This window comes from Pleurodeles waltl, chromosome 6 (assembly GCF_031143425.1).
Source record: "Pleurodeles waltl isolate 20211129_DDA chromosome 6, aPleWal1.hap1.20221129, whole genome shotgun sequence".
In the NCBI taxonomy this organism is placed as follows: Eukaryota; Metazoa; Chordata; class Amphibia; order Caudata; family Salamandridae; genus Pleurodeles; species Pleurodeles waltl.
In genome coordinates, this window is record NC_090445.1 from 1,539,734,179 (window position 1) to 1,539,759,547 (window position 25,369).

General features: G+C 46.1%; 1 protein-coding gene across 1 annotated transcript in view; it reads right to left on the minus strand.

Moving 5' to 3' along the window:
* Window positions 1-25,369, minus strand: part of LOC138302161 (solute carrier family 2, facilitated glucose transporter member 5-like) — a 91,706-nt gene that overhangs the window by 18,423 nt on the left and 47,914 nt on the right. Inside the window, exons 6-8 of the mRNA XM_069242516.1 lie at window positions 12,287-12,412; window positions 5,295-5,482; window positions 3,142-3,252 (exon numbers count right to left, since the gene is read on the minus strand). Of these exons, the coding sequence (XP_069098617.1) occupies window positions 3,142-3,252; window positions 5,295-5,482; window positions 12,287-12,412 (425 nt within the window). The remainder of the gene's footprint in view (window positions 1-3,141; window positions 3,253-5,294; window positions 5,483-12,286; window positions 12,413-25,369) is intronic.

Genomic DNA, 25,369 nt, shown 5'->3' on the forward strand with positions numbered 1-25,369 from the left:
ATCCCTTGGTCAATATAGGTGGTACATAACATTAAACACGTGTACTGCTTCTGCCCAATATCTTGTTTGTTGTCATTGTCCAGGGTCAGAGGGTACAACCATTATATCTGCTCCCTCAAAGAAGAATGTGATGGCATTTCTGACTATCTTTAACATCTTCCCCAGGATCTATAGAAGTTATTCTACTTTACAGACATTTGTATAGCACTATCAACCATCATTATGACAGTTCCACTTTCTCAATATGGTTGCTATTTCATTAGGATGTGTGGTGCCATAGGTTTATGAAAGAAGTTAGTGTATGGGTGTGTGAGGTTAAGATTTGTTTTTTTCAAATGTTTGATTAAGAATTTGTTTACGTTACTGTGAGAATTAAACTAGTCTGATCTACAAAAGTACTTTGTAGTATCTGGTTTGTGTTGCTTGGTGTGCCAAAGTACTTCTCAGTTTCTATTTTGTGTTTTCAGTTAGTCAGACCTTTTTAGATCATGCCTACCAAACTATCTGGCAGCAGAAGACCTATTTTGGGCTTACAGAGCTCTTACCTGGGCTAATGACCGCCCACTGCTTACCCTTGGGTGGATTTATTGTCACTCTCATTTGCTTGCTTCTTTTTCAATGGATTTCCATGTTGCAGCTTGTCAATCTAGTCTTTTTTCTGCTGTGGAGCATATTCTCTTTATAGTTTCTCTCACTGGCTCCCTTTTATACTTTCCACTGCTGACTTTGAGAGAACTATTTTTTTGTTTTAGCTAAAGAAACTCCATGTCACTGCATGTGTTTTCCAGTTGTCTCCCATATGGTTTCTCTTCCTTATGCTCCTTATTGCTCTCTCTCGCTCCACATTTCTCTCTCAGCGATGTGCTTATTCCTTCCCCTTTTTTTCTGTCTCGTTTGCACCCACCTTGTTGCTTCAGCTCCTGTCCTCCCTCCTCCATGTTGTTTCAACAACCGCCCTCCCTTCTCCATTTTCCTTTAACTTCTGCCCTCCCTCCGTATTGATGGACAATCCGTTCCCCGATCCGATCATATACCTCAAGATTTATTAATATAAAAAAAGAAACACTTTTTCTCTACTTTTTTATTTACAGATCTATCTCTGATCAGTAAATACAAATAAAAAGGTGCCTACATCTTTTTGTAGATTAATACACGCGCTTGCCTATGAAAAAACATAGCTGCAGTCCTTCTAATTTTTTTCTTTAGCCATACTACACAGCATCAGTGATGCTGTATAGCAATGTGAAAAACTATTGGCAAAGACAATAGTTCTCAAAGGGGAGACCTACTGGCTTTGGCAGTGGTTGTTTTAATTGTACTTGTTAATCGGCTATTGTCTATGGTCTTTTGCTCAGCCAATACAGGATACTTGATATATCTACCTCCCAATCCCATTAGGTAACTATGATCAATCAAACAATCAATCAAAAAATGTATTGAGTGCACTACTCACCCGTTAGGGTCTCAAGGTGCTAAGGGGGGAAAGGGTTGCCGTTTACTGCTCAAAAAGCCATGTCTTGAGGTGTTTTCTGAAATTTAGGAGGTCCTGGGTCTTGTGTAGGTTGGTGGGGAGGGAGTTCCAGGTCTTGGCGGCAAGGTGGGAGAAGGATCTGCCACCGGAGGTGGTGCGTTGGATGTAGGGGACTGTGGCAAGGGCAAGGTCAGCGGAGCGGAGAAGTCGAGTAGGTGTGTGGAAGTTTAGTCCGGCGTGCAGGTTTGTCTTGCCGGTGGAAGGGTTCCTGGTGAGGGAGATGATGAGCTGGGTGTCGTCTGCATAAGAGATATTGGTGATTCCGTGGGGGCGGAGGATGTTGGCGAGGGGGGCCATGTATATGTTGAAGAGGGTGGGGCTGAGGGAGGATCCTTGGGGGTCCCCACAGATGATCTTGGTGGCTGGGGACCGGAAGGGAGGGAGGCAAACTCTTTGGGTTCTTTCGGTGAGGAAGGAGGTGAGCCAGTCCAGGGCCTTGTGTCGGATTCCTGCGTCAAAAAGGCGTGCGCAGAGGATTTGGTGGCATACAGTGTTGAACGCTGCGGAGAGGTCCAGAAGGATGAGAGCGACGGTCTCGCCCTTGTCCACTCTGGTTCTGATGTCGTCCTGGCAGGCTATGAGGGTGGTTTCAGTGCTGTGGTTCTTGCGTAATCCAGACTGGGAGGCGTCAAGTGCTTTGTTTTCCTCTAGGAAGTGAGACAGGTGGGCGTTCACTATCTTCTCAGCGACCTTGGCGGGGAAGGGGAGAAGAGAGATGGGACAGTAGTTTGTGAGGTCTTCTGGGTCTGCTTTGGGTTTTTTGAGGAGCTTGTTGACTTCGGCGTGCTTCCAGATGTCTTGGAAGGTTGCGGTGTCGAAGGAGCTGTTGATTACGGCGCAGAGCTGGGGAGCGATGATTTGGCTGGCCTTGTTGAATATGTGAGGGGGCAGGCGTCTGTGGGGGAGGCTGAGTGGATGGAGTTCATGTTTTTCCGGTTTCTTCATCGGTGGTTGGGGTCCAGGTGTGTAGTTAGTTGGTGTGGGGGGGGCGTTGTACTGTCGGTCGTGTCGGTGGTGGTGACGGTGGGTGCTGATGCTGTGAAACTGTTTTGTATGTCTATGATTTTGAGGTGAAAGTAGTTGGAGAGGGAGTTGCAAAGGTTTTGGGTGTGAAGGGGGTTGATGGTGCTGGATTTGGGTTTGGTGAGCTCTTTGACGATGGGAAAGAGTTCCTTGGTGTTGTGTGATGCACTGCTGTGCACTTGTGTGTGCTGTTTGTTTATGTCAGTGTTACCTGAGTGTTTCTATGGTGTTTGTTGGTCTCTGACAGCGGCGCTATTGATGTGACACAGCTATATGCTTTTGCGCCATACTGTGTACGCGAGGGTGTCAGGCTTGTGTCTCGCATGTTCTGAGTGAGAAAGCCATGTTATAAGTGCAACTGGAAACTTACATGTAGTGAGTACTGTTGGATGGAAAGTGCTGTTGAGTGGAGACGTGTACACACACACACACACACACACACACACACACACACACAGCGGGAGCACACACAGGGAGACCTCCACCAATACAAAAACACAGCACACGCTTCTACACATTGGCTAGCAGTGACTGGTGCAGTGCCCCGGTTCTGCTCACCAACAGCACCATCCTCTCGAAGCACTTACCGCAATGATGGTCATGGCCACGTTGACTGAGCCGGTCCCGACAGTCACATACTGGATGTGGTTCTCTTCGACACCCGCTTTCCTGTAGATATTGTCTGCATAGTAGTAAATCTGGAAGCAAACAGAGGTGCAGTGTGTCTACAGGTGGGGAATTGGGGGTTAAAAGAAACCTCAACAAGTAGCCTGAGACAATCCGAAAGAACAGAAGCCCCCTCTACCAACTTCACACTCCTTCGACACCAGTGTAAGACTGCCTGGGCACATACACCTTTATCTGTACCACTCACTCAACGGAACCAAGGAGCATCGCTGCCCCGCCACTTCTGGCACTCTCGTCTTAGGACAATGAGCCTCTGAGAGTACACCCCTCCACTTCTGGCACTCTCTTCTTAGGACAATGAGTCTCTGAGAGTACACTCCTCCACTTCTGGCACTCTCTTCTTAGGACATTGAGCCTCTGAGAGTACACCCCTCCACTTCTGGCACTCTCTTCTTAGGACAATGAGCCTCTGAGAGTACACTCCTCCACTTCTGGCACTCTCTTCTTAGGACATTGAGCTTCTATGGGTACACAACTCCACTTCTGGCACTCTCTTCTTAGGACAATGAGCCTCTATGGGTACACCCCTCCACTTCTGGCACTCTCTTCTTAGGACAATGAGCCTCTCTGGGTACACCCTTCCACTTCTGGCACTCTCTTCTCAGAACAGTGACACTCACTGGGAATACCTCTCCACTTCTGGCACTCTGTTCTTAGGACATTGAAACTCGCCGGGTACCCCCTCCACCTCTGGCACTCTCTTCTCAAAACAATGACACTCACCGGGTGCATCTCTCCACTTCAGGCATTCTCTTCTCAGAAGAGTGACAGTCACTGGGCACACCACTCCACTTCTGGCACTGTCTTCTCAGAACAATGACCCTCACTGGGTATACCCCTCACTTCTGGCACTCTCTTCTCAGAACAGTGACACTCACTGTGTACACCTCTCCACTTTTGGCTCTGTCTTCTTAGGACAATGAGCCTCAGTGGGTACACCTCTCCACTTCTGGCCCTATCTTCTTAGGACAATGAGCCTCGGTGGGTACACCCCTTTACTTCTGGCACTCCATTCTAAGAACAACAACACTTATCTGGTACACCTCACCATTTCTGGCACTCTCTTTTGAGAACAATGACACTCACTTGTGAAAAAGGTATCTTATGATTTGAGTATAGAAAGATTCCCTTTGTGGCAGAGGCTCTGATTTGGGGGAGGGTGTATGTTTTGCTCTAGATGCTCGGAGTTTAGAGTTTGGAGGTTTAGGGCACTTCACATCGAGCGGATTTTTTTTTTCAAACTTAAGGTTTAGAGCTCGAGATTATGCTAACACTTCTCTGATGTGATAACCCAGTTTAAGTGTTCTGGTGTATGTTTTTTTAAGTGTCACCTCTGGTTTTGGAGGTTTGCGCTAATGGTTCCATGGGGTTCATATCTCTGTTTCTGTAAGATCCAGCTCTCAGTTCTTTATGGAGTCCACGGCTGTATCTATGCTCCACAGCACTCTAGATAGAAATAATTCAATGTCTTGCTTGTGAGGGTGGTGGAGAAAGGTTGTTTAAGGGGATTAGGTGCTCTTTTTTTAGGTGTTGAGATATGTCTACTGTGGATGATCACTCTGGATTTGATCTAGCCAGAGCTTCAGAATTACAGCAAAAGAGTATTAGAAATAAAGTGATGGACTAAGGTGAGGAAGTATTATTGGACCAGATGCGAGGTGTAGAACGGGAGAGACGGCAACGGGCAGTTCTCAGTCCTATATCCTTGTTTGTAGGGGAAGGATTAGAATTCTAACGCCCTGATCCTTGCTATGATGGTGCCATGGTCATGTGTCATGGTCATATGTCTGGAGTGAAGGGTTAGGGTTTAAAGGCCAGCTCTTCCATATGATGGAGCCAGTATCTTGTCTGAGGTGGAGGGTAAGGATTTGAGGACCTGATCTTCTATAAAAGGAGCTGTATTGTTGTATCTGGTGGGGAACTGGTGGTTATAAATTTAGCATATTGCCTTTGGGGAGGGGTTAGTATTTGAGGCTCATGATCCATCTATATGATGATGTCTTTCCTATGTTGGTGAGCGTTAGGATTCAAAAGTAGGCTTGGTGTCACTTACAGCATTGATCCCAGACAACTGTTGGCCCATGTTCATGACGACGATGGAGATGAGCTGCCAGCGCAGGGCGCGGAAACTGCACAGGTTGAGCACGGACAGATGCCCCTCAGCCTTCTCAGACTCGTCCTCCAGGTACATCTCCTGGATCTCATTATCTACATTTTTGCAACCTCGCAACTTCTTCAGCGCTGCACCCCACGGTAGGGATAAAGGAAAAATAATCAGAGAACACCCTGTGATAGCTATTAGACTGGAAAGTCATCTATTAATTCAAGAATATAGAATTAGTGGAAGCCTTTGAAAGTGCCCCTGCACTTAGGTTACCACTGAGGCACCAATCGTAATATTTTCATTGTACTAGCCCCTCACACCCATGTGTGTCTCTTTAAAGAAGGCATGACGTATTATTCAAAGAGGTCTGATTTGGTTACATGGGATCCTGTTGACACTCTATATAACACCATGAATACATAAAACAGTAGTTCAGACCAAGGGCCCTTTCCTTGTGAAGGCACGTCTGTAGGAGGCTGGACTGGCTTGTAGTGAGTACCAAGGGGTACTTGCACCTTGCACCAGGCCCAGTTATCCCTTATTAGTGTATAGGGTGTCTAGCAGCTTAGGCTGATAGATAATGGTAGCTTAGCAGAGCAGCTTAGGCTGAACTAGGAGACGTGTGAAGCTACTACAGTACCACCTAGTGCCATATGCACAATATCATAAGAAAACACAATACACAGTTATACTAAAAATAAAGGTACTTTATTTTTATGACAATATGCCAAAGTATCTTAGAGTGTACCCTCAGTGAGAGGATAGGAAATATACACAAGATATATATACACAATAGCAAAAATATGCAGTATAGTCTTAGAAAACAGTGCAAACAATGTATAGTTACAATAGGATGCAATGGGGAAACATAGGGATAGGGGCAACACAAACCATATACTCCAAAAGTGGAATGCGAACCACGAATGGACCCCAAACCTATGTGACCTTGTAGAGGGTCGCTGGGACTATTAGAAAATAGTGAGAGTTAGAAAAATAACCCTCCCCAAGACCCTGAAAAGTGAGTGCAAAGTGCACTAAAGTTCCCCTAAGGACAAAGAAGTCGTGTTAGAGGAATAATGCAGGAAAGACACAAACCAGCAATGCAACAACTGTGGATTTCCAATCTAGGGTACCTGTGGAACAAGGGGACCAAGTCCAAAAGTCACAAGCAAGTCGGAGATGGGCAAATGCCCAGGAAATGTCAGCTGCGGGTGCAAAGAAGCTTCTACTGGTCAGAAGAAGCTGAGGTTTCTGCAGGAACGAAAACGGCTAGAGACTTCCCCTTTGGTGGACGGATCCCTCTCGCCGTGGAGAGTCGTGCAGAAGTGTTTTCCCGCCGAAAGAACGCCAACAAGCCTTGCTAGCTGCAAATCGTGCGGTTAGCGTTTTTGGACGCTGCTGAGGCCCAGGAGAGACCAGGAGGTCGCAAATTGGACCAGCAGAGAGAGGGGACGTCGAGCAAGATAAGGAGCTCTCTCTGAAGCCGGTAGCACCCGGAGAAGTGCCAGAAACAGGCACTACGAGGATGTGTGAAACGGTGCTCGCCGAAGTTGCACAAAGGAGTCCCACGTCGCCGGAGACCAACTTAGAAAGTCGTGCAATGCAGGTTAGAGTGCCGTGGACCCAGGCTTGGCTGTGCACAAAGGATTTCCGCCAGAAGTGCACAGGGGCCGGAGTAGCTGCAAAAGTCGCGGTTCCCAGCGAGGTGAGGCAAGGACTTACCTCCACCAAACTTGGACTGAAGAGTCACTGGACTGTGGGGGTCACTTGGACAGAGTCGCTGGATTTGAGGGACCTCGCTCGTCGTGCTGAGAGGAGACCCAAGGGACCGGTAATGCAGCTTTTTGGTGCCTGCGGTTGCAGGGGGAAGATTCCGTCGACCCACAGGAGATTTCTTCGGAGCTTCTGGTGCAGAGAGGAGGCAGACTACCCCACAGCATGCACAAGCAGGAAAACAGTCGAGAAGGCGGCAGGATCAGCGTTACAGAGTTGCAGTAGTCGTCTTTGCTACTATGTTGCAGGTTTGCAGGCTTCCAGCGCGGTCAGCAGTCGATTCCTTATCAGAAGGTGAAGAGAGAGATGCAGAGGAACTCGGCTGAGCTCATGCATTCGTTATCTAAAGTTTCCCCAGAGACAGAGACCCTAAATAGCCAGAAAAGAGGGTTTGGCTACTTAGGAGAGAGGATAGGCTACTAACACCTGAAGGAGCCTATCAGAAGGAGTCTCTGACGTCACCTGGTGGCACTGGCCACTCAGAGCAGTCCAGTGTGCCAGCAGCACCTCTGTTTCCAAGATGGCAGAGGTCTGGAGCACACTGGAGGAGCTCTGGACACCTCCCAGGGGAGGTGCAGGTCAGGGGAGTGGTCACTCCCCTTTCCTTTGTCCAGTTTCGCGCCAGAGCAGGGCTAAGGGGTCTCCTGAACCGGTGTAGACTGGCTTATGCAGAATTGGGCACCTCTGTGCCCAACAAAGCATTTCCAGAGGCTGGGGGAGGCTACTCCTCCCCTGCCTTCACACCATTTTCCAAAGGGAGAGGGTGTCACACCCTCTCTCAGAGGAAGTTCTTTGTTCTGCCATCCTGGGCCAGGCCTGGCTGGACCCCAGGAGGGCAGATGCCTGTCTGAGGGGTTGGCAGCAGCAGCAGCTGCAGTGAAACCCCAGGAAGGGCAGTTTGGCAGTACCAGGGTCTGTGCTACAGACCACTGGGATCATGGGATTGTGCCAACTATGCCAGGATGGCATAGAGGGGGCAATTCCATGATCATGGACATGTTACATGGCCATATTCGGAGTTACCATTGTGAAGCTACATATAGGTAGTGACCTATATGTAGTGCACGCGTGTAATGGTGTCCCCGCACTCACAAAGTTCAGGGAATTGGCTCTGAACAATGTGGGGGCACCTTGGCTAGTGCCAGGGTGCCCTCACACTAAGTAACTTTGCACCTAACCTTTACCAGGTAAAGGTTAGACATATAGGTGACTTATAAGTTACTTAAGTGCAGTGTAAAATGGCTGTGAAATAACGTGGACGTTATTTCACTCAGGCTGCAGTGGCAGGCCTGTGTAAGAATTGTCAGAGCTCCCTATGGGTGGCAAAATAAATGCTGCAGCCCATAGGGATCTCCTGGAACCCCAATACCCTGGGTACCTCAGTACCATATACTAGGGAATTATAAGGGTGTTCCAGTAAGCCAATGTAAATTGTTAAAAATAGTCACTAGCCTGTTAGTGACAATTTGGAAAGAAATGAGAGAGCATAACCACTGAGGTTCTGATTAGCAGAGCCTCAGTGAGACAGTTAGGCACCACACAGGGAACACATACATATAGGCCACAAACTTATGAGCACTGGGGTCCTGACTAGCAGGGTCCCAGTGACACATAACAAACATACTGAAAACATAGGGTTTTCACTATGAGCACTGGGCCCTGGCTGGCAGGATCCCAGTGAGACAGTGAAAACACCCTGACATACACTCACAAACAGGCCAAAAGTGGGGGTAACAAGGCTAGAAAGAGGCTACTTTCTCACACAGTCTCTCAAGACTGTGGCAGAAACAAGTAAATTAAATTATTTAACACTCCACTCTCAAAGATTTCAAGTTGTTCATGCAGACACTAGTGGTTGCTAGCGCATACAATCTGACAATTTGATGATTAAAGCAGTCCTAGTTATTTCTGTACAATCTGGGTTTTACAGTCTGGTTTTCAAATGGAAGAACTGTGTGAGCTGCTCACTGTTTGTATGTCATGGCTTGATTCTTCAATAAGATATTCACACCTGGCGTGTGAGAGCTGTAGGCCACACAAGAAACTCAAACCTGGCTTAGCAGAGCTTGAGGCTGCTGGACTGGATAAGATAGTCACACCTGACATGGGGGAGCTTAGGGTATGGACAAAATACTAATACCTGGCTCAGGAGAGCTTGAGGCCTCTGGCTTGAATGAGATACTCACACCAGGCATGGGAGATCTTGAGGCATGGATGAGATACTGTCTTGTCAGAGCTGAGCTTGAGGCAGCTGTTTTTCATCCAGGCGGCGACTGTCTTCAGCCTGTTGTGGAAGCTGGTCTTCGTGGCAATAGACTCATTTGTGATGGAGAGGATCAGCTGAGTGTCATCAGTGTAGCAGACAATGTTGAGTCTGTAGTTTGTCTTGCAATGCTTGCTAGCGGGGCCATGTAGATTTTGAAGAGGGCAGAGCTCAAGAAGGAGCCTTGGGGGCCATCACAGCTGATCTTTGTAGGTTTGGATGTGAACAGTGGGAGCCTGACTCTATGGATTTGGTCAGTGAGGAAGGAGAGAATCCATTTCAGGGCTTTGCCGCAGGTGCCGGCGTTGTGGAGTCTTGGGCAGAGGGTATGGTGCGAGATGGTGTTGAAGGCGGCTGAGAGGTCCAGGAGGATAAGGGCTGCAGTTTCCCCTCTGTCTACGAGATTGTGGCTGTCATCTGTTGCAGCGAGGAGAGCAGTCTCAGTGCTGTGATTGCTTTAAAGCAGGATTGGGAGGGGTGAAATATGTGGTTAGTCTCAATGAATTTGGTGAGTTGGGCGTTGATGGCTTTTTCAATGACTTTGGTCAGGAAGGGAAGCCAAGAGATGGCTTTGTAGTTATTGAGGGCTGATGGGTCTGCAGAGTGGTTCTTCAGCAGGGGGTGGATCTCTGAGTGTTTCCAGTCTTCAGGGAAGTTGGCAGTCTTGATGGAACAATTAATGGCGTGGCAGAACTCGGATGCGATGGTGTCACTGGCTTGGTTGATCATGTGGTTGGGCAGGGGGCCAAGAGGGACTCCAGAGTGGATGGTATTCGTGATCCGTAGGGTGTCAATGGTAGTGAGGGTGGACCAGTCAGTCAGGATCGGGTGTGATCTGGGTTAATTGGGTGCGGTGGTTGCGGGTCAGCCTGGTGGCTGTCGTAGATGTCAGAGATTTTGCAGTGGAAGAAGGTGACGAGATTGTCGCAGAAGGCTTGTGATGGGGGATGTCTGCGGTGTCAGTGCCTGGTTTGGGGAACTCACATCTGACATGAGGGCTTCTGTGACTTAAGGATTGAGTAAGTTACTTACACCTGACTTGAGGCCTCTTCAGGCCCTAGAATGGATCAGACACTTGAACCTGGAATGGAGCAGCTAAATGCCTCTGGGTTTGATGAGCTCCTCACATATGATGTAGGCTGCTTGCTAACTCTGGACTGGATGAGTTACTCGGACTTGACATGAACGAGCTATAGGTCTCTGGAAGAGGTGAGCTACTCATAACTGTGATGGACCAGCCCAATAAAGCAGCTCAATGCCTCTGGGATTGGGGAGCTACTCACACCTGTTCTGGGCATGTTCAGAACCCTATACTGGGTGAGTTAGCCAAACCTGATATGGTTCTGTTTGCGGCCTCTGAACTAGATACCCTACTTGTTTATGATTCTGTCAATGTTGAAAAAAAGACCTCTACCAAAAGACCAATTCTGCAGTCAGGCTCTGGAAGTAGAAATTAAAGTGAATAGTCACTATTCAAGGTGGAGATCGAGGCAAGAGTGGAGTGCATGAAACAGCAGAACACCCTGCCGCCCACCAAAGATAGGCAGATAATGGTATAAAACCTAACACTTGCACTTGGACATGTGAGCAAAGAAGGCATAGAGGTAACTGGGTTCACTAAACAGCCTCCTAAAAGGCAAAGAGATAGCTCAAGGGGTTCAGCTCCGCTGCACAGACATGCAATGTGCATGGGAAATCAACAGCTTGGAGTTCAAGATTTAGGCGTGGCCATTTAATTTTTTACATTTTGAGAAAAGATTAAATGAGAACCACAAATACTTAAGTGTTAAAAGTTTTCTGACTTTAGAAATATGCACTGGTTGGAGGAAATCTCATGTGTAAATTATATCTGTAAAATTCAAGAAACATTCTAGTAGTGCAGTGGAGAACAAACTTCCCAGCCAGCAACTGTAAGATACAGTGGGTGAATTTGTTGCTGTGCATAGGGATTCTCAAAATTTAAAAAAACTTCTACAGAAAGGAGCCTATTCACAAAAGGTAAATTTACACATGCGTAATTCTACACGTGCAAATTTACTCTTACACTTTGTAGAAGTATACTACTTTTGGCTAGTCACTATTTCCAAGTGTAAATTTACTACAAATCTTGAACCTATTATAAAATAATACTTTTTATGTATATATAATTTTTTACTTTAAAATCGATGCATATGCATTTTTTAAAAGTTGAAATAAATGAATTCATGTTAACATTATTTCATATGGGATTCTGTTTTAAGTCCCTACCTCCATTGTTTTCCAAAGCAGGATGTTGCAGTACTAGTGGTTGGCTATGTGTGGGGCTGGACTTACTTCAGGCCTTAGCTGGAGTACACTTACTACTGTTTTGAATCCTTTTGGCTGTAGTAATTGTTGAAGTGCAGTTTGTGAAAATCAATGTGCTTACCATTTTGGGGGTGTCTGTTTCTCACTAAACCCCTTCTTACCCCCCCCCCCCATAAACCCCTTCCATTTATTAGTAAGTATTCCCCACTTTCCAGTCACTTCCCCTGGCCCTGCCCCTCTCTCTCCTAAGTAGTAAACTTGTGTGTGTGAGGATGTCCGCAAAGAAAAAATAAAAGAGATGGAGAGGAGATTTACACTTGTGAGTTTATTAAATGGATTTTGCAGTAAGTAGTACTACTGTGTTACTACTCCATGTGCTACAATATGTAATTTGTAAATCAGACCCAAAGTTTGTGAGTATTTTTCAAAATTTCATAGCTTTGTCAGGGTTGTGAAGTTCTAAAAATAAAATTGTGAGATTTATTTTAGCATATGTCCAATAATAGTTTTAGTGTGAAAAGAAATAATAATAAAGGATTCAAGCAGCTCTCTAACATGAGAGTGATGGACAGAATGTCTGATAGATGGGTTGATGCGTGTGCCTTTGGTGCAAGCTTACCTTTCCTTGCCCTCTCTCCTTTGCCCTTCTGGATTAGTGTGTAGCGGGGACTCTCTGGAAACAACGGGAGTATGAGAAGCTCCAGGACTGCGGGGATCCCTGTTAGTGCCAATAAAATGGGCCATCCTGGGGACAAAAGAAATGACTATTATTATTGTGATTATTTTCTTACATCTTCATCATCACCATGATCATTGTTTTTTTTTTTTTTAAATCTTTTTATAGCATTTTTGACTTGTGACAAACAATGCACCAACCTGTGCTCAAAGTAAAAATTAGGAAACAGCAATAGACCATTTGTACTATTAGAGAGTTTACATACCATTATACATACTAACTGCAGACTTTCCCTTTTTGGCATCAGTGGGGGGTAGGCTAGGTTGGAGGTCAAGCTCAGTTGGTGAGGTTTCCCAGTCAGATCCCTCCTATTCAATTGCATCTTGTGTGTCAAGGCCATAATAGTCTATCCAAGTGCCACATATTTTTTTTTTATTCACGTGGGCAGCTTCTACTCTTGTATGTGATCTTCTCTGCCACCATATAGCGGTCCATACCACTTTCCCATTCTCGCATTGTTGGTGTTCCTGGACTGCCCAGTACTTCGCTAGGTCTATTTTCACCAGTATCAGTCCTAAATTGCAAAATATTAGCTTGTGACAGGGTAGGTCTATATCCGTGGGGATGTATCATAATATGTTTGATGCAGGATATTGAGTTGGATAAGCCTTAGTCGTGTTTTAATCACAACCTCGCGCAGGAACATTAGGGCTGCCTCCAAATCCAAATCATCTAATTCTCCTATTTCATTCCCCCACCCATGTCTCAGTTTATGGAGGGTGTCAGGGATGCTATTAATAATGGTTTTGTAAATAGTAGACACAGCTTTGTCTGGTACTGCTTCCTGTAATAGTCTGCCTTCCAGAGGGGAATATTCTGGGAGTTCTTGGGGTATGGTTTCTGCTTTCCATGTGTGACTAAGTTGGAAATATTTGTAATACTGCGTGTTACTGAGCTGGTATTCCGCTTGTAAGCAGTGGCAGGGCATCACTAGATGCCTTCTTCTAGTATATCCCTCAGTTTTGAAATGCTTATACAGTCCCATGCATCGAAGCCTTTCAGCTTCTCAAGCACCTTGAAACTGTTCCCTATCCATAGCGGTGTCTCACATGTCAGTTTCTTAGCCCAGAGTAAGCATTTTGTCGCCTTATCCCAGGCCTCAAGGGCAATTTGTGTGGCTGGTAATATTCGATTCCTACCGCCATCCCCATAGAGAAATTGGTAATAGTAATTGGTAATGTTTGGAATTTCATCCTCTAGGGGCATAGGTTGGGTTGTCACTCTCTTCCTATCCCTATTCACTGATGACCAATAGATGTGAGGCCCAGCAATATGCTTGGATGTCTAGGAGGGCTATACCTCCGTTGTACTGGTTACATTGCAGGTTTCGGAGGGCTATGCGGTGGGGTTGTCCTTCCATAGTAGTAGGTGTTTTAAAGCCTATACAAGAATTTTGGGAGGGTGATCATTTTAAACACTGCAGCCCTGCCCATGAGTGTGAGAGGGAGCATTTTCCACAGTTCTGCATTAGGTCTAATTGCCCGCCTGCCGGGACCATGGTAGAATTGCCCCAATTTATGGTAAACCTGGATTGTTTCCCGTAACTCTAAAAGGTTCAGAAGACTGCTTGTATTGAAGTCTAGGGGCAAGCGACATAAAGAAGTTTGTCATCGGCATACAACGAGATCTTCTCTTGGGTGTCTGAGATCTCTGGGTATCCAAATCCTCAAATCTGCAGATGTCTGCGTACTATACAAGCTAAGGGCTCAAGTAACGATGCAAATATAAGGGGGGGCAGGGGGTATCCCTGTCAGGTCCCTCTTTCAATGGGAAATTCTTAGGAAAGGATTCCATTGACCTTTACTGCCACCATAGATCCAGTGTAAAGGAAGTCTACCCATCTCAAAAACTGGGGCCCAAACCCCATGCATCGTAAGGTTTGCTGCATAAATGGCCAATGCAAGGCATCAAAGGCCTTTTCTGCATCTAATGAGAGAAATCTGTGGGGGTTTTGTCTTTCATGTACCTTTGCCATCCAGCTGTGGAGTCGTGGAGGTTGCCTCTGGTTGATCGCTTCGGCATAAAGCCAGATTGGTCTTTATGGTTTAGAGGGGTTATTACACTTATTAGTCTAGTGGCTAGCATTGTGGCGAGTATCTTTGTCTTGACATTCAGTAGGGAGATCGGTTGATACGACCCACAGTAAGAGGGCGATTTGCCCCCTTTATGGATTACCAGTATAGTGGCTCCGCAAAGATTGGGCGAGGGGGATCTTGTTCTCACATGCGCAGAAATATAGCTTCAGTAGGTGATAAATGTATATATGTCTGCCTGTTTGTTAAAGATTTTGGCCATGAGCCTGTTCAGTCCTGGAGTCTTGCCTGGATTTAATTAAGCTATAGCAGTGCAAACTTCAGCCAGAGTAAGGTGTCTAGGGCTTCTCTGACGTCAGCTGGGAGGGTGGGCAGTTCAACATCTGCCAGATATTTCTCAATTCAAGATTGGTCCGCAAAGGGACGAGCTTTATAAAGGGCCATATAATAGTTTCACTCGCTATGTCATCACCTGTATCACAAATCGTTCCTGAGTCCCCTTTTATGAACTGCACTCATCGGTTCTCTCTCTCGCAGTGGCCCAGCAGGGCTAGCAATTTGCCTGCTTTGTCCCCTGCCTCATAAAGAGGTGTTCAGTCGCTCGGGTCTGTTTACACACTTCATCAGCCACCAGCTCTTTGTAATCTTCCCGCAGGGTGGGGTCAACCTATGTGTGTGATTGGACTCCCCCAGTAGGATGCCGTGTTCTAGTTCTTCCTGTTCTCTTACTGCTTTTTTCTTTTTGTGCGCATTTTTTACCCTGTCTCTCATCACAGCTTTATATGCTTCCCATAATGTCACTGCTCAATTTACCGATTTTTTATTTTCTGTGAAATAAAGTTCAGACTCTACTCCTATCTCTTTGAGGAGAACTATGTCCCTTAGTTCCCAGACATTTAATCGCCATGTAATATAGTTTCTACGGAGTTTCCTTTCCAATTCGATCAATAGTGGGGAGTGGTCTGACAGTTCCCTTGCCAGGTAGTTGGCCCCGGTATTCACCTATTTCACCTACTGGGGCAAAAATATAATCTAATCTAGAAGACGTTTCGTAGATTCTGGAGTAATAGGAGTAGAACTTATCTCTCGGGTATGAACATCGCCATAGGCCTATTACACCCAGGGATTCAAGAAATCGAGGCAGTGGTGTGGTGTTATTTACTACTGGTGAAGCCCAGGATCTGTCCAATTCTGGGAACATAACATCATTTAAGTCGGTCCCCAAGATGTGTAGGGAAGAAAGGACGTCCAGTAGGAGTCCTGCAACCCTTTGAAGGGTGGGTTGTTGGAGTCACAGGGGGCATATACACCAACAAGGGTAACGCTCTGTCTACCCCACAAGTCCTGCACGACTACATATGTTTCCTGTTGGTCTACCTGCGTCCTCTGTATATGAAATGGAGGTGTCTTTCTGACTAGGTTTGCGTCCCCTCTGGATCCTGATGTGTAACCTGCAAATGCTAGTAAAGTATACGCTCCTTGGGCTAGGAAGTGCTAATTGGTCCCCTGCAGGTGTGTTTCCTGCAAGACAACAACACTGGGTTTTGTACATCGGATATAGTTCGTTACTGGGCCCCTCTTGGTTTTGCTACCCAGTCCATTCACATTCCATGTAAGAATGTTATAGTGGCTGCGTGGTGTGTCCTTGTCATGCATAATACTCAATTTTGTGAGTTTATGTATAACAGTTTCATCTTGTAAATTACAGACATTCTCATATACTTTCTCCGCTGGTAGAACCATATTAAAGTATTAACAAATAACATAAGCATAATGAAAACATTACTCTCCCTACCTCCCGTCCGTTGCACGCATTCATTCTCTGAATTGTAGAGATACATACGTTGTGAAACTTTCCTATAGCGCTCCCTCGTCCAACTTTAAACTTGTACACTTATACTTTCAAACTTACTACACTCATTCACATCCTGCGCTCACTCCAAAGAGAGGACTAATAGCAGAGGTGGGGAGGGTGAATGTAGGAGGCTGGACTGGCTTGTAGTGAGTACCAAGGGGTACTTGCACCTTGCACCAGGCCCAGTTATCCCTTATTAGTGTATAGGGTGTCTAGCAGCTTAGGCTGATAGATAATGGTAGCTTAGCAGAGCAGCTTAGGCTGAACTAGGAGACGTGTGAAGCTACTACAGTACCACTCAGTGTCATATGCACAATATCATAAGAAAACACAATACACAGTTATACTAAAAATAAAGGTACTTTATTTTTATGACAATATGCCAAAGTATCTCAGAGTGTACCCTCAGTGAGAGGATAGGAAATATACACAAGATATATATACACAATAACAAAAATATGCAGTATAGTCTTGGAAAACAGTGCAAGCAATGTATAGTTACAATAGGATGCAATGGGGACACATAGGGATAGGGGCAACACAAACCATATACTCCAAAAGTGGAATGCGAACCACGAATGGACCCCAAACCTATGTGACCTTGTAGAGGGTCGCTGGGACTCTTAGAAAATAGTGAGAGTTAGAAAAATAACCCTCCCCAAAACCCTGAAAAGTGAGTGCAAAGTGCACTAAAGTTCCCCTGAGGACAAAGAAGTCGTGTTAGAGGAATAATGCAGGAAAGACACAAACCAACAATGCAACAACAATGGATTTCCAATCTAGGGTACCTGTGGAACAAGGGGACCAAGTCCAAAAGTCACAAGCAAGTCGGAGATGGGCATATGCCCAGGAAATGCCAGCTGTGGATGCAAAGAAGCTTCTACTGGACAGAAGAAGCTGAGGTTTCTGCAGGAACGAAAAGGGCTAGAGACTTCCCCTTTGGTGGATGGATCCCTCTCGCCGTGGAGAGTCGTGCAGAAGTGTTTTCCCGCCGAAAGAACGCCAACAAGCCTTGCTAGCTGCAAATCGTGTGGTTAGCGTTTTTGGATGCTGCTGTGGCCCAGGAGAGACCAGGAGGTCGCAAATTGGACCAGGAGGTAGAGGGGACGTCGAGCAAGACAAGGAGCCCTCTTAGCAGCAGGTAGCACCTGAAGAAGTGCCAGAAACAGGCACTACAAGGATGCGTGAAATGGTGCTCACCCGAAGTTACACAAAGGAGTCCCACGTCGCCGGAGACCAACTTAGAAAGTCATGCAATGCAGGTTAGAGTGCCGTGTACCCAGGCTTGGCTGTGCACAAAGGATTTCCGCCAGAAGTGCACAGGGGCCAGAGTAGCTGCAAAAGTCGCGGTTCCCAGCAATGCAGTCTAGTGAGGTGAGGCAAGGACTTACCTCCACCAAACTTGGACTGAAGAGTCACTGGACTGTGGGAGTCACTTGGACAGAGTTGCTGGATTCGAGGGACCTCGCTCGTCGTGCTGAGAGGAGACCCAAGGGACCGGTAATGCAGCTTTTTGGTGCCTGCGGTTGCAGGGGGAAGATTCCGTCGACCCACGGGAGATTTCTTCAGAGCTTCTAGTGCAGAGAGGAGGCAGACTACCCCCACAGCATGCACCACCAGGATAACAGTCGAGAAGGCGGCAGGATCCGCATTACAGAGTTGCAGTAGTCGTCTTAGCTACTATGTTGCAGTTTTGCAGGCTTCCAGCGCGGTCAGCAGTCGATTCCTTGGTAGAAGGTGAAGAGAGAGATGCAGAGGAACTCGGATGAGCTCTTGCATTCGTTATCTAAAGTTTCCCCAGAGACAGAGACCCTAAATAGCCAGAAAAGAGGGTTTGGCTACTTAGGAGAGAGGATAGGCTAGCAACACCTGAAGGAGCCTATCAGAAGGAGTCTCTGACGTCACCTGGTGGCACTGGCCACTCAGAGCAGTCCAGTGTGCCAGCAGCACCTCTGTTTCCAAGATGGCAGAGGTCTGGAGCACACTGGAGGAGCTCTGGACACCTCCCAGGGGAGGTGCAGGTCAGGGGAGTGGTCACTCCCCTTTCCTTTGTCCAGTTTCGCGCCAGAGCAGGGCTAAGGGGTCCCTGAACCGGTGTAGACTGGCTTATGCAGAAATGGGCGCCAAAAGTGCCCATGAAAGCATTTCCAGAGGCTGGGGGAGGCTACTCCTCCCCTGCCTTCACACCATTTTCCAAAGGGAGAGGGTGTAACACCCTCTCTCAGAGGAAGCTCTTTGTTCTGACATCCTGGGCCAGGCCTGGCTGGACCCCAGGAGGGCAGATGCCTGTCTGAGGGGTTGGCAGCAGCAGCAGCTGCAGTGAAACCCCAGGAAAGGCAGTTTGGCAGTACCAGGGTCTGTGCTACAGACCACTGGGATCATGGGATTGTGCCAACTATGCCAGGATGGTATAGAGGGGGCAATTCCATGATCATAGACATGTTACATGGCCATATTCGGAGTTACCATGGTGAAGCTACATATAGGTAGTGACCTATATGTAGTGCACGCGTGTAATGGTGTCCCCGCACTCACAAAGTCCGGGGAATTGGCCCTGAACAATGTGGGGGCACCTTGGCTAGTGCCAGGGTGCCCTCACACTAAGTAACTTTGCACCTAACCTTTACCAGGTAAAGGTTAGACATATAGGTGACTTATAAGTTACTTAAGTGCAGTGAAAAATGGCTGTGAAATAACGTGGACGTTATTTCACTCAGGCTGCAGTGGCAGGCCTGTGTAAGAATTGTCAGAGCTCCCTATGGGTGGCAAAAGAAATGCTGCAGCCCATAGGGATCTCCTGGAACCCCAATACCCTGGGTACCTCAGTACCATATACTAGGGAATTATAAGGGTGTTCCAGTAAGCCAATGTAAATTGGTAAAATTGGTCACTAGCCTGTTAGTGACAATTTGGAAAGAAATGAGAGAGCATAACCACTGAGGTTCTGATTAGCAGAGCCTCAGTGAGACAGTTAGTCACTACACAGGTAACACATTCAGGCACACTTATGAGCACTGGGGCCCTGGTGAACAGGGTCCCAGTGACACATACAACTAAAAAAACATATATACAGTGAAAAATGGAGGTAACATGCCAGGCAAGATGGTACTTTCCTACAGTGATTTATACTAGAACACTCTCTCCAATTAACCTACCTCTCTCAGGCACCCCCAACTCACACTCACTCATTCCCTCTGATAAACCTACTCCGAAGGCACCTAGTTAGTCAGGGTTATTTTTTACTCTTACACCCTGTGACTATCACTCTTCATCATTCACACTGTTCTTTCTTTTTGACTCTCAGAGTCCTTAAAGTCTAGGAGTTAATAAAGGAGGGGATGAAGGGGGGAAGGGTGGAGGGTGGTGGAAGGTTACTGACTACTACTGTCAAATCATTGAGTGAAGTCTCCTGAGATGGTGGCCTTCTGTCTCTCCACCGGTTACTCGGCGATCCCCCTCTGTTGGATTAGTCGGGCTCCATTTCGTCCCTGTCTTCCTGAATCGTCTCTCAGATGGAGTGTTCTTCATCACTATTGTGGCCTGTTACATGCTCAAGTTGTTGCTCAAGTTGCTTGTTGTAAATCTTGCTCTGGCAGAAGTACTGAGTCCTGTCCTAAGTTGTTCCCTGTATCCAACAATGGGGTAACCTCTGTGTCCAGTTATCCATTCTCTTTTGGGGTCTGATAACCAATTTACTGCTCCTTTCTCTGCACTTCTTCAAGGAGGACCACGTTTTCTGTGGAGCACCCAGCGTTTCATTGGTCTGTCTCCCAGTTCTTGACTGCAGGTGGAGTTGTGGTCGCTCCTCTACCCATTCCCATGCTTCCTCCGGAGTGTTAAAGAAGTATGATTTGTCTTTGAATATTACTTCCAATTTAGCAGGGAAGAGCAATATGTATTTTACTTGCATGTTGCGTAATTTGGCTTTAACTGCATCAAATGATCCATGCTGCTTTTGTACATCACGCAAGTAATCAGGGAAGAGCATTATCTTGGAAGATTTGTATTTAACTTCCCCCATACATCTGGCTTCTTGGAGTAGTACAGAGTAGTAAGGAATTTTGTTATTATTGCTCTCAGTGGGCACCTGGCGGTGGCTGGGGGGTTAATGCCCTGTTACCCCTCTCTATAATGAAGCAGGTCGATAGCACATCTTCCAGAAAGGTAGACCTTATCCAGTTGGTCAGGAATGTGAGGGTGTTATATCACTCAACTTCCTCCGGGAGCCCAACAAAGTGGAGATTGTTACATCTTGCTCAATTTTCTGCGTCATCGACTCTCCATATCAAGTCCTTGACAATTGTTTTGGTTTCTTTCATCTCCTGAGCCATTGTGTGCTGGGCATCTTCTAGTTCCAATACAAAACGTTCTGCTGCGGTGACCCTCTCTGCAACTTTTCTGAGGTCCTGTCTCAATAGTGTGACCTCCGGAAGTACCTCTTCAATACACAATTCCAGTGCTGTTCTAGACTGATTTATTGCCATCAGAAGTGCTACATTGTCTGGTACTGGTGGTGTTGGATCCTCTGGTTGGTGGTGTTCCATCACCCTGGCATACTTGTCTAGTTTCCCCTGTCTGGAGGACTTCTGCTCTTTATCCTTTGCCATTATAGCCACCAGTAAACGAGTTGACTGTCATAGAATTGGGTAATCTTAGGTTTTGCCCCAGTTTAAGGTGTGCTTTAGGATGCGAGTGTAATTGCCAACTCCAATGTGAATTTTCAGTTTTCTTCTGCCAAAGAGGTTGTGTCACGATACGCTCAGTAGTGACCTCTCTCTCTATATCGATGGGCAGAGCAGTGCATTTGAAGCCGCTCAGCTATGCAAAGTCAGCTCCAAGTTTTGCTAAAGCACATTGTCACAATACACCACGCAGGGGACCTCTTTTGCAGCTGAATGTGCTCTGAGGACGTGATGATTGCCTACTTATGACCGTTTTTTTTAAAAAAAATGTATTTGACAATAATGGTACTGTGGTCCTCTGATGGCTTCTACTAAAGTCCACTCTGTTTCTGTATTCACTGTTCCTCCCTGCGATAGCAATTAACAGCGTTCTCACCTGTGTTAATTGTTAGCATTGTTTGCAATCTCAATTAGTCTCTCCAGTCAAGGCCTGTTCGCGGGCCCTCTGCTGATGGCCGGCATCTCAGAGGAACAGGGAAGGGAGAATGCATGCTTTCCTGCACTAAACCTTGTCTCTGCCCTTTGCAGTTTAAATCCACTTTTGCATCATCCGACAAGGCCTCTCATGCATGTTCACCTTCACCGTGGTGCCTAGACCGACTCATCGATTGGCCCCAGTCCCCTCCCGCCCCTCCCTTGCAGCCAATTTTGCCAGAGCATGAGATGGGGAGGGTGCTTTCTTCCAGGGCCGACTGGCCCCATTGCCACTCTGCTGGGGGGAGAGCTCACCTCCTCACTACCCGGTGAGTCCCGGCAATATGTCTCTTTTCTCCCTCAGCGGCAGGATCACCCAGCAGTAGTCGCTGGTCTCCTATGCCGGCCAGGCCTGCCCCACATTTCTCACTCACCCAGGAGGGGAGGGCACCACCTGCTGCACCGCAACCCCTAGTTGTGGTCTGGTTGATCTCAGCTCGCTCTCACCAGCTGCAACGTCCAGGCATCTACGGAGGGGCCAGCACCGCTCCTCCAAGAACCGTCTGCTGCTCTTTCGCAGAGGCCAGGCAGCCACCTCCACACTCCGGAGTCGTCCGGCGACTACCCCTCTCACCAGGGTCGGCTCGCCAGCTCTGTCTTTCAGCAAGTGGGTCCAGCCAACAGCATCTGGGGCTAGTCAGCTGCAGGGGTGGTCAGAGTATCCTAGCAATTTCCCGGGCTGTAGAGTGGGGGGGCTGCGTGGCTCCAAGGCAGTCTCTACGCCTCGTGAGCCACCATCTAGCACAGCCTGGTGGTCTGCCTCTGATGCATGTTTCTCTTGTCTAAAATGCTCTGTTTTCATTGTAGCTTCAGGATTCTGGTTTGGAGACAGTGGGGACACAAACGTTTAGGGCATATGGAGATATATTGGTGGCGGAGGAGCAGGATTATGTTAAGCCCGATCAGAGCTTCACTCTGGCACGTCTAGCCCGCCATCTTGCTGGCCAGCCCTCTACCACGATCATTGTTGAAAAAAATAAACAAATCTGCATCATCGGGGAGAACAGATAAGACCATCATCACAGTCATCATTATCACTCAAATCATCGGAGAGAACAGATAAGATCATCATCATCATCAGTCCATCATAAATACAAACTTACTACACCCCTGGGGATAGCAGAAAGAGCATAATCATTATTGTCACCATCATGATCTTCGTCAGTTCATTGAAAAAAATATAACCTCACCCACATCATCAGGGCAACAGCCAAAAGAAAAGTAATTGTTACTGTTGAACCATAGAAAATACAAAATTCTCTATTCCCTTGGTGACAATCATGCCATCAGGATCATTGATCCATCAAAGATACAAAATGGACTCTATCCTTAAGAAACAAAATAGGACAATAATCAATGATCCATCACAAATATATACCATCCTAGGGTACCACAGAGATGACCCTCCTCATTGATCCATTCCATCAAAAATACAACTCCCCCCTCACCTGGGGGGACAAGAGAGAGAAACATCATTATAATAATCATTGTCAATCCACTGAAAATACAAAATCACCATTAAAAGACATTGTGGCTGACTTACCATCATCTCCTCTGCCAATTATATATATCCAATTGTCTTTCTGCCATGTGTCACTGGATGACTCTGTGATTTCTCATGCTCAACACATCCAACATAGCGGCCCTATCCTTTCCATCTTCATTGGTAACTACCTTCCAACCAAACACAATCTATTTCTCTTATTACCTCAGTTTGAATCCCCTCTACTAGAAGTCTTGGTGTTCTGTACAGTTTCTCCATGTGAATGTAATCTTTCATTATTACGGCTACAACTGTAGAGCAGTATCAGACATTTAACATACAAAAGATCCAACTATTAATCCTTTTTCACACAGCCTAAGTATTGGTCCCTTTTCTATTATATAATAAATTGGATTACTATGGTAGCCTGCTAGTGATCCTAGTTTACTGTAGTAGTCTGCTACTGATCCTCAATCTGCATTCTTTCTAGCTGGTAGACAAGGTTCTAAGTTTCACCACCAACACCTTATTAAATTTTCCTTGACACACTAATTGTAAAAAAAATTATGTTACCATTTCCTGACACCAGTATTCAAGACATCCCTCAACTACTTTTCTGATTACTTTTCTGAACACTCCCACTCATAAAATACTGTCTGCCAACCATTCAAACCACCATGCCTTGAATCCAGGATCCAGATCCTTTACTTTGCATGGGTCCCCACCATTACACGCTACCACCGGTCATCTGGAAACGCCCCTCATTCCAAGATTTAAATCAACGCTAAAAGTTCATGTCCTGCTCATAGAAGGCAAAGGGTGACTGTTACAACAGACCTCAATTGTCATAAATAAATACATCCTTGCTTGTGCTTCTGGTTACATATATTTATGTATTAAAAGGGTTGAATAATTAACGATAAGCCATAAATCGATCGCTCTCATTTAATCTATGTTCAGAGCACCAATCTGAGCACTGCGTTATGTACCCTTCCCATCACTTTGTACAACATTCCTGTTTGAAATGTAATTGCTGCTAAGTAAAGAGCCTGTTTGCCCAAAACATGACAGTCTAAGGTCCAAAGTTTATTAGATTATCTTGTCTAAACAAAATTATGCACGTAGAGTCTGGGGCAATACTATTGATTTGGGGATGTATGCATAGAGGCAGGTAAAAGGATTGATAGGTGGAGATTCAGAAACTGACAACGAGAATACACAGAGTACATTATTTATATTCATTTTTACATGATATATATACCTGATGCGATGCAGGAATGTATATATATTTTACACAGTGGTGGTTATCCCACTGTTTAGTTATAGTTAGGTCAGAGTTTCGCTAATAACGTTGGCATTGTTTGATGAATTGTAACTAAACTTGCCAAAGAAACCAAGTCCATCCACCCCAGGAACGTTTCGAGGTGGTCCACCAAGAAGAAGCCAAGACAAAGGTTGTCCCAAAATATTGATTTCTCATATTAATTCCCATAGGAAACTTCTGTGACAGCTACTGAAAAAATGGCTGACCAGATTTACACCAAATTTGGCCCAAAAAATCAGAACTTTACACAGAAAACGTGCATTTCATAATTTGGTGTAAATCCATTTGGCCAATTTAGGATAATTGTGTTTGAAAAAAGTGCTTGTGGTGGTCCTGAAAGGTTTTTAAAAAAATAGCTATATCTGTATCGTTGGGCCAGAAGTCTCTTGATGGATTCCCAGAGTACAAAAATGTAAAAAACAGAAGGATCTTTGATTGGATGAAGAAGTATTTCCTCCCCTCTGTCTTTTTAGTGCGGCAGGACTAGTACTAGTCCCGCAGTATCACATGATCTGATTGGCCAGCTGCAACTTGGAAAAAAATGTTGTGGTGGGCATTATAGGACTTGAGAACTTTGTCCCTGTGGCCTGGAAGTTCTTTTTAAAAAATAGTATAATGAGGTAGTGTAGGGATAGGGATACCTGGGCCCTAGACACCTTGTGTGGGAGACCTAGAAGGACAATCTTATCAGACAGGATAAATATTTTATTTTTCGGGTCGGCAGTTCTGTGGTAATTTCGTGGGACATGATACAGCACAGCCATGAGCTACTGTGGAACTCCAGCGCTAGCTGCCACGCAAGCTTCAGAGCCGTGGTTTCATGAAGTTTGCACAGTACTGTGATATTGAAGGGGTGAATCTTTAGCACCGTTATCGTGGGAGTCCCTTGTAACCAGTGATAATTAAAGAAAAAATACTAAAACCAAATGTAAATTGAGCGTATGCAGGGAAATGGGCATCCACAGTGAGGGGTTGGATGCATGTTGAAGGCCACCCACAGCAGGGGATTGGCTTCCCACTGCATGCTTGGGCTGTGACCTACAAGAATATATTCTAATAATTGAAAATCTATACTTAATTATTGATAAGTATACTATTTTTTTAAAGTAATAAAG